This window comes from Canis aureus, chromosome 20, assembly GCF_053574225.1.
Source record: "Canis aureus isolate CA01 chromosome 20, VMU_Caureus_v.1.0, whole genome shotgun sequence".
Classification (NCBI taxonomy): Eukaryota; Metazoa; Chordata; class Mammalia; order Carnivora; family Canidae; genus Canis; species Canis aureus.
In genome coordinates this window covers 42,972,932-42,990,727 of record NC_135630.1, presented here as the reverse complement: position 1 = coordinate 42,990,727, position 17,796 = coordinate 42,972,932, and the positions used below count along the sequence as shown (strand labels likewise).

General features: G+C 40.4%; 1 protein-coding gene across 6 annotated transcripts in view; it reads left to right on the top strand.

The window, feature by feature from the left end:
• Positions 1–17,796, top strand: part of NCKAP5 (NCK associated protein 5) — a 964,576-nt gene that overhangs the window by 226,365 nt on the left and 720,415 nt on the right. The window contains exon 1 of one of the 6 annotated variants that reach the window (XM_077861466.1): positions 5,555–5,687. The exons of the other annotated variants lie outside the window; for them this stretch is intronic. Coding sequence (XP_077717592.1) covers positions 5,637–5,687 — 51 coding nt within the window. The 5' untranslated portion in view covers positions 5,555–5,636. Of the gene's footprint in view, positions 1–5,554; positions 5,688–17,796 lie in introns of those variants that run through there. 6 annotated transcript variants of the gene reach the window in all.

The window sequence follows — 17,796 nt, the reverse complement described above, 5'->3', positions numbered from 1 at the left end:
ACATTAGTATGGTACATTGGTCACAATTAATGATACATGGTTATTAATTAAGATCATACTTTATTCAGATTTCCTTACTTTTACCTAATGTTCTTTTCCTGTCCTGAGATTCCATCTAGAATGTATTCACATTCGTTGTTATGTCTCTTTAGGCTCTTCTGAATTACCACTAAATCTTAGTCTTACTTATTGTGATGATTTTAACAGTTTTTAAGAATATTAAGTAATTTGTAGGATGCCTTTTGATTGAAACTTGTCTGGTGTTGTTTTGTTTTGATTTCATGATTATATGGGGAGTTACGAGTTTGAGGAGGAAGACCACTGAAGTAAAGAGCCATTTTCATTACTTTCTATCAAGGTTTCATACTTTTGACAGGATCTATCACAGATGATGTTGACTTTTATCTCCTGGCTGAGGTAGTGTTTGTCAGGTTTCTCAATGAAATTATTCTTTTCCCCTGTCTATATTGTATTAAAAGTGTAGGGAGGTGTGCCTTGGTGGCTCATTGGGTTAGGTTAAGTGGCTAACTTTTGATTTCCACTCAGGTCATGATCTCAGTTCAGGGTCCTGGGATCAAGCCCCACATGGGGCTCTGCACTCAGCACAGAGTGGGTTTGAGGATTATCTCTCTTTCTCTGTGCCCTTTCCCCCTGCTCCCATGCTTGCACTCTCTCCCTCTCTCCCTCTCTCTTTCTCTCTCTCAATCCCCTCAAAAATAAATAAATAAATCTTAAAAAAAGAAAGTGTGGGGAGTTATGTTTCTTTTCACCAAGTGTGAAATATCTACCTAAATTATTTAACAATTAATTTTTTGCTCATCTATTAATTATCAGCATTCACTGCCATATCCCTGAATCTAGAAGAGTAGCAAAACACGACAAAAAACAGCTTCTAGTCACTGTTCAATGAATGTTTGTCAAATTAATGTATAAATTAATTACTAGCCAATTGGCTTTGGGGTTTTTTTTCTGTGCTTCTTCAAGTTTATTTTGTTTTCTTAGGTTCTTTAACTCCTTAAGTTGAACATTTAATTCATTTATTTTCAGTCTTTCTTTTTTTCATAAAGACATTTTAATTTATAGCTTTAGTCTGAGTTTAGCTGAATTCCAGTCTTGATGGTTGTATTTACATTATATAATGTGTACTTTGTACTTCTATTGCATTTTTGATTCTTGGATTAGTTAGAAGGCTATATTTTAATTTAGATGCACCTAGAATTTTGTGTTTTGTTTTGTTTTGAACTTTTCCTTATTTGCTTAGGAATTTCTGTGTATTCTTTGTGGCTACATATGTGATCACTTCTGTAAATTTACACCCTGTAGGCAAAAGAAAAAAAGAAAGAAAGAAAAAAAAAGACTACATTTTCTATTTATCTTGTACAAATTACTTATATACAAAAAATAAATTATTTTTTTACTTGTTCTCTTTCTGGCTCCCCATTTGAAATATTTAGAATTTGGGTTTCAGGATCTTATGTATTGGTCGTTATAATATTCATCTTCTCTTTCTAAACAGAAATCTTTTTAACCTTTATATTGCAATTCACTATGGTTTTTGTACTCTTTTTAGATTTCACTTTAACTTTTATTCTTTCATTGTTTTATGCTTTCATTTTTTTCCCTCCTTTTCCTCTAGCCACAGGACATCAGTTTCTACTGCCCTCTAAGCCTGAAATGCTCTCTTCTATAGAATTCCTTAACCCCTTATTATCTGATATAGTCCTTCTGCTGACAGCTCCCCAAACTATTTTACAAAGATGAGTCATATGCTTACTATTTTGTAACTTGCTTTGCCCTAGACCAGTATGTCTAAATACCAACCTCGTCTCTACCCAGGTGATTTTTAGATACCCTCAAACCTTCCATTCCAAAATAGACGTCTCAACCTGTATATCAGAAACTTGCTCTTTATACATTCTTTTGGCCACTGATGTTTCCGTTGTAAGCCTACAACCTAGGAGTCATCTCGTGTTTATCCCCTACTCAAGGGAGATGCTAGGGGCAGAGGATGGTGAGGAAAGACCTGTGCACACAGGGGGTCCCCATATACCCTGGCTCTACCCTTTGATTTTTTTTTTTTTAATTCAAGATAGACATAGAGAGAGAGGCAGAGACACAGGCAGAGGGGGAAGCAGGCCCCATGCTGGGAGCCGGACGCGGGACTCGATCCTGGGGTCTCCAGGATCGCGCCTCGGGCCAAAGGCAGGCGCTAAACTGCTGAGCCACCCAGGGATCCCTGGCTCTACCCTTTGAATTGGATCCTGGCATCCTGAAGGCTTCCTTGTAGTTAAACCACTGAATCATTGGCCTCATTTAGAGTTTAGCTACATTTTATAGCCTCCTGAACTATGAAGTTAAAATTCACAAGACCCAGAAAACATAAATTACAATAACACCTTTCATTTTCTTGGTTAAATGCTTTGAGTTGCAGGAATGTTTTCTTTTTTATAACTCCATCAAATGTTTTTATGGAAGTTTGCTTCTCTTTATTTTAGGCTTAAACAAATTCTTCACAAACTGTCTTGTGCCTTAGAGCCACCCAGGGATTTTATACAAATGCAGATTCTGATTCAGGAGGTCTAGAATGGGCCAGGTTTGTACATTTTTACCATACTTTAGTGCTGCCAATATTGCTAATCCTGTGGACCACAATTTGCGTAGCAAGGGTATGAAATCCTTTTGGATTTTTTTTTCTACATTTGTTTATGGATTTAGCTCCTGAACCCCTCAAAAAAATCTCTGTGATAGACACAGTTCAATTTTTACATAAAAAATTTCAAACAACTTGAAAATCTGTGTTATTTATTAGGCCTGGCTATAAATATTTATTTCAAAAGTCAACTAAATTCTAAAGAATTAGAATTTGTTGACTCAAACAAGACGCAAAACAAGGTATCCTATAATATAAAGTCAGTTTCCCAGAGGAAGTTCTAACATGATCCAAATAATAGCAGTAAGGTGACCAACTCATGGTCTGCCTATGACTTTCCTGATTTTAGCACTCCAAGTAATGCTTCGTGGGAAGAGTCCCAGTCTTGGACAAACTGTGACAGTTAATAGCAGCATGAGGAGGACTCTTCTATGACTTGGAACGTGTCCTATACTCCCAAAGTGACTGTTTAAAAGGTACAATACTCCCTGACACACATAAATGTTGATGTATACCTTAAATAACAAATCACTTTTCCTTAATTATTCCTCCTAAGAGGGAAGCAGGCTTAGACCTTTATCATGGGGTTGGAGTTCCTTGTCCAGGGTCATATAATATTGACTGAGGCTTCAAGCTTTTTATCTATGCTCATGGTGAGGATACAATACCATTGCTTTCTAAAGCAGATGAATATTTATTGAATCAATTTTGGGGCAATTAGTTTTATTTTGGAACTTTGCAACAAGATGACTTATTAAAAACAAACACTTGAAATCCTCTTTCTTCTATTTTGTAAAGCTTGCATATATAAGAGATAAACAGGATATATTTTAAGTATACCTATATATTTTAAATATATACAAAAAATAAATTATTTTTTTTACTTGTTCTCTTTCTGGCTCCCCATTTGAAATATTTAGAATTTGGGTTGGGAGTGTTAGTTATCTTACCATGATATTATTGATATTATTTGAGAAAAAAATTACTTCACGTTTGTTAAAATTTACTAAAAATGCCCGTAAAAACAAACATAGATCATACAATATCTCATCTTTCTAGTGGGATTTTAAGATAAATGACACAAATCCATTCTAATTGGATCCAGAAATCCCTGGGCATTTGGCAATTAGCAGTAACAATTGTTCCATTAATAATGTATAATATTCCTAATGCCAAGTGTGCTATGTGTTAGTAAGCAAAAAAGGCTCTGAAAAAGTCTTGGTTTAAAAAAGAGCAAGCTTGAGTGTGGCAAAATTTCAGTTCAATTTTCTGACAATTCAACATGCAACGTGGATTTGTTAAAGACTGAAATGAAACCATGTTTCCAGAATGTGAAAGAGGGGTCTGGAACAGTGTTCTGCTTAAAATCACTCCCTGACTAAAAAATGTCTTCAGCCACAACCAAATAGTAGGCATTAGATACGGGTCATCACTTTTCACTGGAATGGTGGCAATGTCAGTTAGTATTTGTCAAAACCCTAAATACCTTGTAGTAAAATACTGCAACAGACTGTAAGTGTTCGCCTTCGAAACTCTTGGAGAAGTGTACGTGTGGAACTGGGAAATTGCCTGAGAAACTAATAGAACTGCTTCCATGCAGAGATGCTCTTGAGCTTGGAACTTATCCCAAATTAGATGTATTGAGATCACTGAGTTGTGTTTTGCAATTCAAATATTCCGGCACTTTCCACAGCAGCCTCCTAGGCTCCCCAGTGGTGGAATCTTTTGAATGTTCACACATATGTGGGGGGCTTTGTTCTCTGGAGTATGAAGCTACAGTAAGATTAGCTAGAAAAGAGACCACGTGGGGCATATTTGAGAGCTGTGCTTTGACGGTAAACTCAAACATTGAAAAAAATCCCAAAGTGAGTAACTTTTCAGGCTTTTGATCTAAGATGGTGTTAAAGACCGCAGGTTAGTATTTCTCAGTGGCTCTTCAAGTCTATCTATATTATGTAAAAAAAAATAAAAATAAAAATAAAAAAAATCAGCCAATCATTAAATGTCAGGAAATTTTGTGTTGGAAAAAGTCATGGAGATATTAGAAGGGTATGTAGTTTACCTGTGGCCAAGCCATTTTGTCCCAGATTAATTCCTTTGACCAGGGAGGAATGTTACTCTGTTACCTGAATTATTTTCCTGGTCTTAAAAATGGGTCCTGGGCAATCTCCTTTACTCACTAGGTTTATCTGCTATTCCAGAGATTGGAGAAATCACCCCTATTTGTAAAACTAAGGTATCTACATGCTGGACTCGGCTTTTTCCTGTTGAGACAACTTTGTTTAAGTGTTTATTCTTAGAAATGGCTGATGATCAACTCATCAAAAAATATGGGAAAAAATATGAGAAATAGCTATCCCATTTGCTTTGATAATCTGCACCTATGTGGCACCTATGTAACTACTAGGCTGTGGAATGACAGATCTCCTTGTGTTGAGTTTAAGCTCCTTGAGGACCGAGGCCAGGTATTCATTATCCTGTGTCTTCCCAGATCTAGCTTGGCCCGTTAGAGATGTCATCCTGAGTGTTGCCATCTCTGGGAATGCTCTGGTCCCCTCACTGCGTCTCTCACCAGCCAGCCTGTAATGGAAGACCCTCCTGAGTTCTGTGCTTCAGCATCATACATAGCACATACCACACTGTCTTGTCTGTCTCTCCAAGACTTTAGGGATCAGATCTTTCATTTTTGTATCTCCAGTACCAAATGCAGTAGGTGCTCAATATGCGTTGAGAGAAATGAATGAATGAAGGCTCTCGATAAAGAATAGTTGAGTTGAATTGAATACAGCAGGCACACCCCCTAGCTATCGCTGGGATAGGATTTAGTGCAGGTGATGTAATGTAACTTGACAGGGTAGTTAAATATTGACAGGCAGGAGGAAGCATACTGGGAATGTTCAGAAAGAGGAAAGGAAGGCTTGGCTGTGGCTGTCAGATCAGAGAGCTGAGGCCATAAGGAGCCAAAGCGACTGACTGTAGTATCCTGATGACCCAGGAAGGTCACTCGCTGGTGCACTTGGCTTCTGCTTCAGCAGAGGTAAGGTTTGGAGCCTGGCTGGGAAGATAATAGGTTGTGATGTGAGTGAGTGCAGACTCCGTGCCTGTGGCTTGGAGATGGCTGGCATCCCAGACGCTCTCTGTTGGCTGCCCGTTCTTGTAGAGCTCGGGCTGATCCTCATTTAGGGCAAGGAACATGAGTTCCATTTCAATCTGTCTCCTCTCACTCCACCTTACCATACTCCCAAATGATTTGTGCTTTAATATAACCTCTTAAAGTGATTGGGGTTGGATGCTGGTGCATGTGTTTGGAATGCTCAGTGGAGGACTTTGTCCATATGAATTCATTTGTAAGTGCTCCTTGATGTAACGATTAGAGACATACACAGCAGTAGGATTAGGAGGTCGTGAGCATGTTCAGTACTACCCAGGTGCCACTTTGTAGATGCAGGGGTAGGGCGGGGAGGGAGACGTACAGGAGGCAATGTTTTTAGCTCTCATATCAAGTCAAGGAGCAAGCAGAGGTGAATTCAAGGAGAATATCGGGTGAGTGGGGAAATGCCAACAGACAGAAGGCAGAGCAGTGGTTGAAGCAGGTCTAGCACTGCTTTTAGAAATGGATACAGGTCACCTTGAGAAAAAAAAACACCCCATTTGATTTGAGAAAGACTATTTAATCAATTGGCATGGCTCAGGGTAGTTTTTAAGAAAGAAAAGATGATGTCCATAATTAAATAGTCACATGTACCAATAAGAAACAGCCAAGGCAAGTGAGCTCTATTTGGTTCCTTGTCTTTTAGAGAAAGAGAACATGCTTGGTGTCCAACAGGGGTTCAAATCTCACCTTCATGGATTAAGGCAGCTTAATGTCTGTGAGTCTCTATTTCATCACCTGTGAAACGGGCAGAATGAAGCCTCCTGGCAGGTTGTTGCAAGACTTGAATAAAATAAGACATATAAAACCACACCAGAGTCAGCTTGGTCCCGAGCAATTCTCTCCAAAATATTTGCCCACCTCTCCCAAGTTCCAAAGGCTTATTTTCTTTTATCTCATTTTGAATAACAGCTTTACTGAAATATAATTCATAAACCACAATATCCACTCATTAAAAAATGTACTATTCAATAGTTTTTAGGATATTCACAGAGTTGCATAACCATCACCACTACCAATTTTGGAACATTGTCTCATCACCAAAAGACACCTCATATCCACTAGTGGTCATTCCTCATTTCCTCCCAGTGTCCCCAGTCATAGGCAACACCCATCTCTTTCCTGTATCTCTAGATTTTACCTATTTTGGAAGCTTCATATAAGTGGAATTATACAAAGTTATCTTTTGTGACTACCTTCTTTCACCCACCATAATATTTTCAAGGTTTATCCATTCAGTAGCATGTATTGGTACTTCAATTTCTTAGTTGCCAAATAATACTCCATTGTGTGGATACACAGTTTATTTATCCATTCTCACTTGATGGATAAATAAAATTGTATCATTTGGGGGCCATTAGGAATAGTATTACTATGAAATTCACATAGAAGATTTTGTGTGGGCAAGTGTGTCTTTTTTTTAAGATTTTATTTATTTTAGAGAGCATTGCACAAGCATGGGAAGGGGGTGAGAAACAGAGAGGGAGAAGCAGAAGGAGAAGGAGCGAAAACCTCAAGCAGATTTCGTGATGAGCTCAGAGCCCAACACAGGGCTTGATCCCATGATCATGAGATCATGACCTGGGTGAAAACCAAGAGTTGGACATTTAACCAACTGAGCCACCTAAGCACCCCCTGATGTGTCTATCTTTTTAATATAGTTGTAAAACTAGGCTCTTCTACCCCATCTTCCTCAGAAATTATGAGAGCAATAGAAAATACTGGGATACGGGTGCCTGGGTTGCTTAGTCAGGAAGTGTCAACTCTAGATTTTGTTGATTTTGGCCCAGGTCATGATCTCAGGGTTGTGAGATCAAGCTCCACATCAAGCTCTGTCCTGGGCATTCTCTCTCTCCTTCTCCCTCTGACCCTCCCTCCCTCTCTTAAATAAAAAAAAAAAAAAAAAAAAAAAAAAACTAGGGTAGGCTACCTTTTCCCCTGTAGAAATTGAGGAAAATGGTAAAATGTTCATCTCTCTCCTTCAGAATATTGTGCTATGACAAATGGGTCTTTGGCATTGTTTAATGTCTTATGCAAAAGTGGATCAAATAAATCAGCTCCCTATACTAGCTTATGTGACCTTATATTTTCTTGAGTTCTATATACATAATCACTATAGGATCAAGTGTGTGCCATGCATGCATGTAGACATGTTTTTTTTTTGTTGTTTATAAAAAGAAACCGTGAATAGTTTTACTGCTTAGGAAAATAGAAATAGCATATAAAAGGGAAGGGGTTGCAAAACCGAACATTCAAATAGCCCAGGGAAATGAGATAAATGACTGAAATGCATGGCTGAGATGAGCAATGATGGGAACATGATAATTCATTTGAAGTCACCCATGGTCTCACCATTGTGGAGACATTAGGGTGTGGAGGTGACTATGGCAAACCAGAGAGCATGCATCCTTCTAAAGGGGCAGAAAACATTGGAATTCCAGTTGATTGTGCTCATGTAGGTACATGTGCTTACTTGACAATGTCTTTTAATTTTTTGAAGGCAATTAATTTTGATTTTTTTAATCCTCTTTTTGTTCCAAATGAAACATGACTATGAATCACATTGACCACACTGGGGATCAGCTGGTGGGCTTTCATATTACTTGGTGAACATAACATTTGGGGACTAATTCCAGAATTGTCCCCCCACTGATTGCATTATTCTTGGTTTGTCCCATTTGTCTGACCCTCTGTTACCTTTTTGGAAGATAAGGGGATTTGATGAAATGTGCTCAATTGGTCTTTTCACCTCTAACATTCTTGGCTGGCATAAGGACAGTTCCAGTCCAGAGTTCTGTCTCTACAGATTATGTAGACCACCTTATGGACAGAAACACAGCCTTCCACATGAAGACAGCCTGAAAAGGCAGGGGGTGCCTAAAGAGTCTCCTTTACTCCTCTTAAAAGTATGAGTCTGCTTGTGACAAGATCTCCCAGTTTTTGCCTGAAAAGGTCTTTTTTTTTTTTTGTGCCTTCATTTTGGAAGAATATTTCATCCATAAATAGAATTAAGTTTTATTTCTTTCATTGTGACCAAATTATGTTCTCAGCCCAAACTCACAGGTGAAAAAAAAAAAAAACCACTTTATTTTTTATCTATTTAAAATCTACCTATTACAAGTACCAAGGGCAATGGAATTCTCTAGTTTTGATATTTGAGGATGTCATGGTGAAATACTTCCAGTCACAATGTCCAAGTGTTGCAGAGACCGCAGCCCCAGGAAGGAAAGCACTGTGTGTTTGCCTTGGCCTGGTGTTGCCGTGATGTTAGGCTGCAGACCTGAGAAAGCAAGAATGAAATCACAGCCTGGATACCAGCTTGAGCTGTGCTCTTGAGTTCTCTGTTTGCTCTTCTGATTCTTCATGTTTCTCACCCAGAGGCTGGAGTGGGAGTAACTTAAAACAACACTAGAAGAGCCACACATTCTTCTCTTTGGGAGTAGCTCTGAGGTCTGAACAGTCTAATTACCACATACTTATGTTCGGTAAACGTTTCATGCCTTGCATAATTCACTCCTGTAAGCAATCCTGTGAGTTTGGATGGGGATGTTGTTCCCATTAGACGGTTGAGGAAAATGAGGTGCAATATTCATTCAAAGTCCGAGTTGATGAGTTGCAGAACTGAAATCAGGCTGTCCATCACCCCACACACTTGTCAGTCCCTTGGCCGCACAGATGATTCCTGCCTCCACTAAATAAGCCATTAAAACAAGGGCTAAGGGACGCCCAGGTGGTTCAGTGGTTGAGCATCTGCCTTTGGCTCAGGTCATGATACTGGATTCCTGGGATCGAGTTCTGCATCGTGTTCCCTGCGTAGAGTCTACTTCTCCCTCTGCCTGTGTCTCTGCCTCTCTCTATGTGTCTCATGAATAAATAGATAAAATCTTAAAAAAAATAAAAAAAAAAATAAAGCAAAGGCTAAGAAGTCCCATGTAGTAGCTTCTAACACTGTCCTCTGAGAAAATGTCAGTTGTAAGGAGCAGTTTGTGAAGGCCCAAATCATATGCTGCCTGTATTTAAGTGAAGTGGGCCTCAAAATTTCTTCCCATCTGCTCTTTGCATTGAGGCAACTTTGCCTTTGAAACTCTTGACTGAAAAGTCTTTGTTTTAAAGTAAAAAAAGTATATTTCCCCTGTCACCAAGTTTAGCATTTATAATAACAGCCCTCACTGTTTGAATTTTTTTTTACAAGTTTTGAACAGATTTCTCACATTGCCATTTACATTTATTTTCTCCTCCTCCTTTTCTTCTCACTGAAAATGCCGAACAGCTGGCCACACTGACGACGTAATCACGCTCTGCCAAGCTGGCCTGTTCGACCCATTCTGTCTCCAGTCTTCTCTTCTCCAAGCAAAATAATACCGAGGCTCTTTAGCCTTTGCTCCCAGGTCCTCTTCTGCTATCCTTTGATCTACATTGTGGTCCTCTGAATCCTCCCATTGAAGGCATGGAGGACAATAGCTCCATCTTGTAAAAACTGCACGAAAGCCTCTCAAATGAGAGGTCACAAAGCCTGGGGCTCCCATCCCAACCCCTCGGATTAGCATGTTTCCCATATTGGGTGCAGTGGTGTTAGCTCTCTGCTGGAAGGACACCTGCCACTGGGCAGGCACTTTGCCAGCTGGATGGCAGACTGACCTTCTGAGCTCACAAAATCAACCCGAGAAAGTGAGTCAGAGGCTGATTCCACGCTGTGACATCTTTAGGAGTGCCACAGGCTCACCTGATGAGAGAGAAGCATGTGCCTTCAGGGGTCAAGGGGGAGATGGGGGGGTAGAGGGGTAATCGGGGGTTAATGGAAAATTGCCATTTGGGGTTGTCACAAATCATGAAAATGCTGGGAGAGCTGACCCTTCTGGCTCCTCTGGGGCCGATGTGAACAAATTGCCAACCGTCGGGGGCCAATACGTGGAAAAACCAGATGAGTCAAGTGGAAGAGAATGTGGTCCTTAAAAGAAATAAAATGAATAAAACAATACATTTTTAAAATTTTATTTTAGAATGTCCTCTCTGGGGTAGAGAGAAAGATATTGTCATTATTCACATTAAAGCGTAAGACGAAAAGTGTTTTTCATTTCAAGCAGCATTTTTAAAGCAGAGTATCTGGCAACCCTTTCACTGAAACTTGTATTTCTTGCTCTAATTCTAAGCATTGCCCCACCCTTAGATGCATGCAAACCCAAATGTTTGGCAGAGAAAGGGGTTTTGTAAAATAAAAAGATGCTGCACTTGGAGACCTGCCTGTTTTCTTAAACTTGGGAAGTTGCATGTTGCTTTGGAAATAGAGTTTTCGTCTCCAGGATAAACCCCTTTGATCTCAGGGCCTGATATGTTTCTCATACAAAGAGGAGGATGGCTGGCCTGGACTGAGCCAAAATCATATTGAGTGATAAAAACAGGAAAAAAAAATCCCATAAACATCCTGCAGAGTGTGGCAATTTCAGTATGATACCAACCTAACTTTTTTGGATAATGGCAGAAACGATTCTTTTCAATATCAAGTTGGATGCTAGACCTTTTTGCTGCAAATCCAATTTAACAGTAGAGAGGGAACTCGTATCCTTCAGACATAGTCTGGGGACAATCAAGATGCCCATGGTGTCCATTTGCTATGATCCTTCTCATCAACACAGCACAGAAAACAGCCTCTTTTCCCTTGAAAGGTGCCAAGCTCTCAGAAGTCCTGAGACTTTCTCAAGTATGAAAAAGTTGTTTGAGAGCACATCTTTTCTCTCTAGTCTGATAGGTGATTTCTGATGAACCCAAAAGGTGTCTCTACTGTGCCTTGTTTGGAATTTAGAAAGCAGAACACGATGTGTTTGCTGGGAAAGGAAGACCAGAATGAAATGTCTGCTCATTTCATTCTGTGCAAGAAGGGACCTCATCTGTCCTGTTCCCCACTGGACCCAGAGTTCCACATGGCCCCTGGCACAGAGGATGGTGTTCTCTAGTTATTTGTCTAATACGTAATAACCTGTCACATCATGAAGAGATAGGGGAGACCTGAGGTTTCCTTGGCCAGACAGAAACCCGAGATCTCTTAGTAGCAGAGAGGACCAGCACAAAATGAAAAACAGAAATATTATATTCACTATGACTATGGGTATAACTCACTTATTCTCAAAATCAAACCGAGTTGCTTATACTGTACCACTACCGCTCACAGTAATGATTTACTTTTGCTTAGATAAACTCATCTCTGGGAATCAAAACCATATTTGATTTCTATCTATACCTCTATGTATTATGATATATCCATTCAGAATAAGTGCCTAACTTCGAAAATAGAAAAAAGAAAAATAGGGGTTTTTTTCTCCCCCAAAAGCCTCAACAAAGGAGAGTCTATATATACAGAGAAGGATGTGTGGCATGCAACAAAATATTCGAATAAGAAATTAAAATACCATGTCTGAGATGGCGCTCTATTTTGGGAATTAGAGTTTCCCTTAATTAAGGAAGCTGCAAATTGTTTGCATGTTCTGCTGCCCTGTGGTCACTGGAACCCCTGGTGACCAAACACACTTGTTCAAAGTAAGAGCCAAAACCCCTTTGACCTTTCAATGTATTGTCTGAGGGAGTAATGGTCAGCTGGCTCCAAAGTAAGCGGGCTACAGCTGCTTTGCCAGCTGGCTGTCACACGCACGCAACAGAACTTGGAGGGGACTCATGGCCTCACCAGATGCCTTATGGCAGGGTTCAGTAGATGCCCCACACGGTGCAAACCAATTCCATATTTCACATAAAATGACTGAGTTTGCATGTCATCACCAATACTTTCCATCTAGCAGAGTGAGCACCTCACGTTTATAATTTAATTTTCCAAATGCACAAGCTATGGTCAGATCAGCAGCCCCTGGCCACGACCAAGTCACAGACTCCTGGCATTCTGCAGGGAATTCCAGATGTACAGCCTCTTTGGCGGCGACACAGTGCAAATGGCAACATTAATAACCCGCTTCTGCCCGTCCGAACTGGGGTGGCATCAGTAAGGACTACAGGGTTGAATTAACCTGTGTAACCAAACTGAATAAATCTGAGGGCATAGTGGACAGAAGCAGCTTGGTCTGCGTATTTACTGATTTGGGAAACAGCTAAGAATAAAGGGAGCATATTGTGGGTCAGAGTTCAACAGCAGAGAGGGATGAGAGAAACCTATCAGTGAATCCTTGACACAGCAAGGCCACTCGAGGGACCATTAGCTGGGACCTACATCTGCCCCTGAATTTTAAATGCAATTTGACTCTTTTGATAAGTTAACTCGTGTGTTAAAGGATATGTAAAAATATCAAGCTTTGTCCCCATTACTAGCTGGTGTGCCATAATATTCTAGCCCTAATAGACTCCTTCCAGAGGAAATCTGATTTTTATAGCTAAAATTGTGACAGCGTCATTATTAGAATGGCCTAGCCAGGAAAAACTACGGCATCTGAGCATGATGTGCCTGGTTAGGGGGATGATGGTAGAGAGATGGACCCTATATTTGAGCAGAATAAGGATTGTACAAAGTATCTTTTAATAAACACAAAGGTGGACCTAAATATGACTCAATTCCATGCTTTTCTTTGATCCAGCAAGAAATGACCTCAATTTATCCTCCCTCTCTCTACCCACTGGCTCTTTTGCCCTTTGCTGCTTAGTGATAATGGGAGCATTGCCTTGCCTTTGGGGTAAATGATTCCAGTTGAGCAATTTACCATGTGAAAACCAAAGGGGACAGGTTTTTAATGTGGAAAATGTTTTAACCTCAGAAAACGAAAAGGCCGACTCAATGTGGAATGGCACTCTGTCTTTGAATCACAGTGTGCATATATGACGAGATCCAATTAAACCATGTGTCCAGATAGTCTCAATTTTGGTAAATTAGACCTAACCTAATTTTTATTTCATAAATAATTTCAGAGCATTTGTGGCTTTAAGAGCTCACTATATTTTATATGGCTCCTGAGTTATGACAGAAATTGCAACAGCATGACATTTAGTACGGCATTGATTTTTCTTGGAACCCATCGTAAGTAGTCCTGCAACTAGAGAAGTGTACTGTAATGATACCTATTATGTGCACAGCCCCAAGGGAACCAGGATAGTGAGGCGTCCTTGTATTTTCATTCATGATACAGTGCTAAACTCCAGACAAATTATACAAACTTGGATGACCTTTTGAACGACTGAGCTCTCAACTCCATCACTCTTTATAGAAGAGAGGGAAAAATCTAGTGTCCATTGGGACCACACAAGTAATGTAAGTAAGTGAAGTGTGTTGGGTGCAGAATGGGGCATAGCGGAGATTTTAATGCCCGTCTTGGCGAATCTGATGCTACTCTGCTTTCTCTGCTTGTTTTGATAGGCTAACATGTTACTGCAGGAACATAGTGTAGGCCCAGTATTGCCAGATCATCCAACTCTTCACAAACAGCCAGAAAATAAGATTTTTATATAACATTTGATTTATAAAGGTTAGCTCATTTAAAAAAAAAAAAACTTTTAGTTTTGAGGTATAGATTTGTATGCAGGTGTGAAAAATAATACAGAGACATCCCCTACACCTTTCCCTTATTTCCTAGGACTATAACATCTCGGGTGCTCCAGAAGCATGTATCACAACCTGGAAATTAACCTTGATACAGTACATTAACCTCATTGGCTCATTCTTTTTAAACTCTTTGCAGACCAATCGAAGCACATTTGAGGGACAGAGTTGGCCTGTCTTACTACTTCTGCTTGCAGCTTCTGTGAATTACAATCTTGCTGGATTTAGGAGACCAGCTCATGCCTTTGGGTCCTCACTGCTGTACCTGGAAAAGCCGTTTAAAACTTTGCTAGAAGGTGAACCTCTCCTAGCTCTTCATGCTTGAGTACTTTTCTAGTCTTCCAGTCTGAATTCCACTCTACCCCTGCCTATTCAAGTTGCAACTTGGGTTGTCTTTGACACTTGCACCTTTTGTGCCCATGGTGTATTTCCACTTGCTGGCCTCAGCTTGCACCGACACTCGGTTGGCCTGTATGTATCCTTCAGGCAGTCCTATCCCTGCAGGCTCTCTGCACTCACAGGCATCTCATACTTGCTTTCTTGGAATTCTCTCCCACCTCCTTCTTCTCCCCACCAAGCCACAACACACACCAAAGACAAGTGCTTCAAGGTGGTAGGAACCCAAAGAATTTGTTTGTGCTGGAATTTTGAAATCTCACTTATTTATTTAAATAAAGCGAGGGCAGCCCAGGTCTTTCAGTGGTTTGGCGCAGCCTTCAGCCCGGAGCATGATCCTGGAGACCTGGGATTGAGTCCCACGTCAGGCTCCCTGAATGGAGCCTGCTTCTCCCTCTGCCTGTGTCTCTGCTTCTCTCTCTATGTATGTCTCCCATGAATAAATAAATAAAATCTTTAAATAAATAAAGTGAGTCATGATTTGGGGATTACAACTATGGAGTTGTTTTGTTTTTATAAAATCTGTCATAAAAAGCCAGTTTTTACTGTAAATGGCTTTAAGACCTCTGATATATTTTTTTAATGCCAATAAAGTCTCAGAGTGTTGTGGTTCGAAATATGCTTTTAGATTTTTTTCTATTTTGTAATAAGTGAAGGAAAAAGTTGGAGTCTTCCCTGAGTGTTTCTTGAGTGTTATCACTGACCTTGGCACCTTTTCCAACCCAAGCGTTGAAATAGTTCCCATGCCATTCCTGACCATGGCTGGTCACCATGACAAAAGATGGGAAGAGCCATTTCCAGAGAAGAAAGCACAGTAAGGGAGATCAGAGCCTTCTGAGTACCAGGGCCATGATCAGAAGGTGGGATTCAGAACCAGGAAGCATGTGTCAGGGAAGAAAAGAGGGGCACAGCCTAGTGCCCCCACAGTACACGGAAACCATTATGGCCTAGGGTGGGTCACAGTCCAGAACAAGCTGGCTTCTTCCCATTGTTTGATCCTCAACTATTGTATATGTAGTTGGAGGTGGGAGTAGTGAAGCTTAGTTTGAAGCTCCTTCTGAGGTGACAATAACCATTCCCATTGAGCATAAGTGGTGATTCTGAAGTACGTATATATCATGGAGAGGAAGCAGAGGAAGAAAAAAGGAATCAAAGTAACAGATTCAATAAGCCCAAAGTAAAATTTCCCTGGAGTAACCACAGTTGATCTTTGAACAAGTGGGGGTTAGGGATGCCAACTCCCCCACAAAATCAAAAATCTGTGCATGACTTTTGACTCCCCAAAACTTAACTACAAATAACCTACTGTTGACCAGAAGCCTTATTGAGAACATAAACAGTCAATTAACACTTATTTTGTATGTTATAGGTATTATATACTATATTTTTACAGTAAAATAAGCTAGAGAAAAGAAAATGTTAAGAAAACCATAAGGAAGAGAAAATACTATAAAGTACTGTACTGATAAAGTACTGTATTTTTAAAAATCCACATAGAGGTGGACCTACACAGTTGAAACCCATGTCGTTCAAGAGTCAACTGTACTTTCTTTGGGCTCCCACATACTGTAGAACTAATGGATCATTGGGATTTTGCCTCCCTTACCAAGTAAAAGAAATCAATTTTAGGAGAAATGAGCTAAATTTTTCTTGGGTCCCACCTCTCTTCCTGGCAATTAGACCAAAGTGCACAGAGGCATTGTCTCTGCTCTGTTCTATGCCATCTCTTTAAGCCCTGCCTTCAGTCTGACTCTGAAGTTGGAGTCTCCATGGATCCTTGCCAGTGTTGTCTGCCTCTGTACTGGCCCTCATGGAAATGAGTGGCAAATCCATCCCAGAGTACATGGAATTGGCGTTCTTTTCCCTCTGACGATCCTTCTCCTTGCCCCATATGTCTCCTCCTGAGTCTGATAAGCGCTACCATCACCTTTCCAGATGGCACATTCTCCGGCCATTACCTGGCAGCCCTGCCTTTCAGTACTTAAGCCCAAAAGTATTATTCAAAGCCCTCTCCATGACCCCAGATATTTCTCCTCCTCTCACTGCTATACCGGACTCCGCAGCAGAGCTGACATGGCGAAGGCTCAGTCCCGTTCTTTCAACTCCTGTTGTGAGAGATATGGCCAGTGTCAGAGGCTTTGGACTTCAGTTTTCACATCTGAAAACAGCAGTATGCAGTAGGGATTATTACTGTCTCTATTTTGTAGGTGAAGAAACTGAGACTAACAGAAGTACAGGAAACTTGTCCAAGGTCTCCCAGGTATGGAAGCTCTTTGTCCACAGGGGAGGACTTTATGCTGATGGGCTTTCCAGTACCCATCGCAGATTGTAGAAGGGGAGAGAAGGGGACTTCCCTTAGTGTTTTAAAGCACATCTCTTAAACCCCTGGTGGATCTTTTAATAACTATCAGTGCCCAGGATTCTGATTTAGTCTGGGGTAGATGTGAGTATTAATAGTATTAAAAAGCATCCCGGGTGATTTTAATGGATAGCCATGATTGACATTACTTCTCCACATCAGTGGTTCTTCAGTTAAGCATCTGTCTGAATTGTATGGAGGGCTTGGTCCTATACTCTCACTGGGCTCCAGCTCTGGAGTTGCAGTCTGGGGTGGACCTAAGAATTTGCATTTCTAACAAGTTCCCAGGAAGGCTACTGCCACACATCAGATTGGGGACCACAGCTTTGCACACATCTGGATGGAAGTTTGGGTGCAGGTAGATAGATCTTAATGCTTATTGAGCACCGGCTAAGTATCAGGCTGATTGATTACGTTCTATGATTTAGCCAATAGATGACACCTAATCTTCCCAAGAACCTTTTGATTTAGGTATTCCCATTTAATATATGGAGGAAACTCAACTTCACACAGGTTAAATCTGTGCTTCTCAAACTGGGATATATGGGGATGTAGCAGGGATTATGGAAACCACACAATGGATATCACATAACTTCCTGGGCCATGAATTTCATAGGCATCAGCCATACTCTTTGCTGAACAGGCTTGAACAGTTCAAGAGGGAAATGTCCCTGTTACCTGTGCATTGATTATCTTAACTTTAATGTGTATTC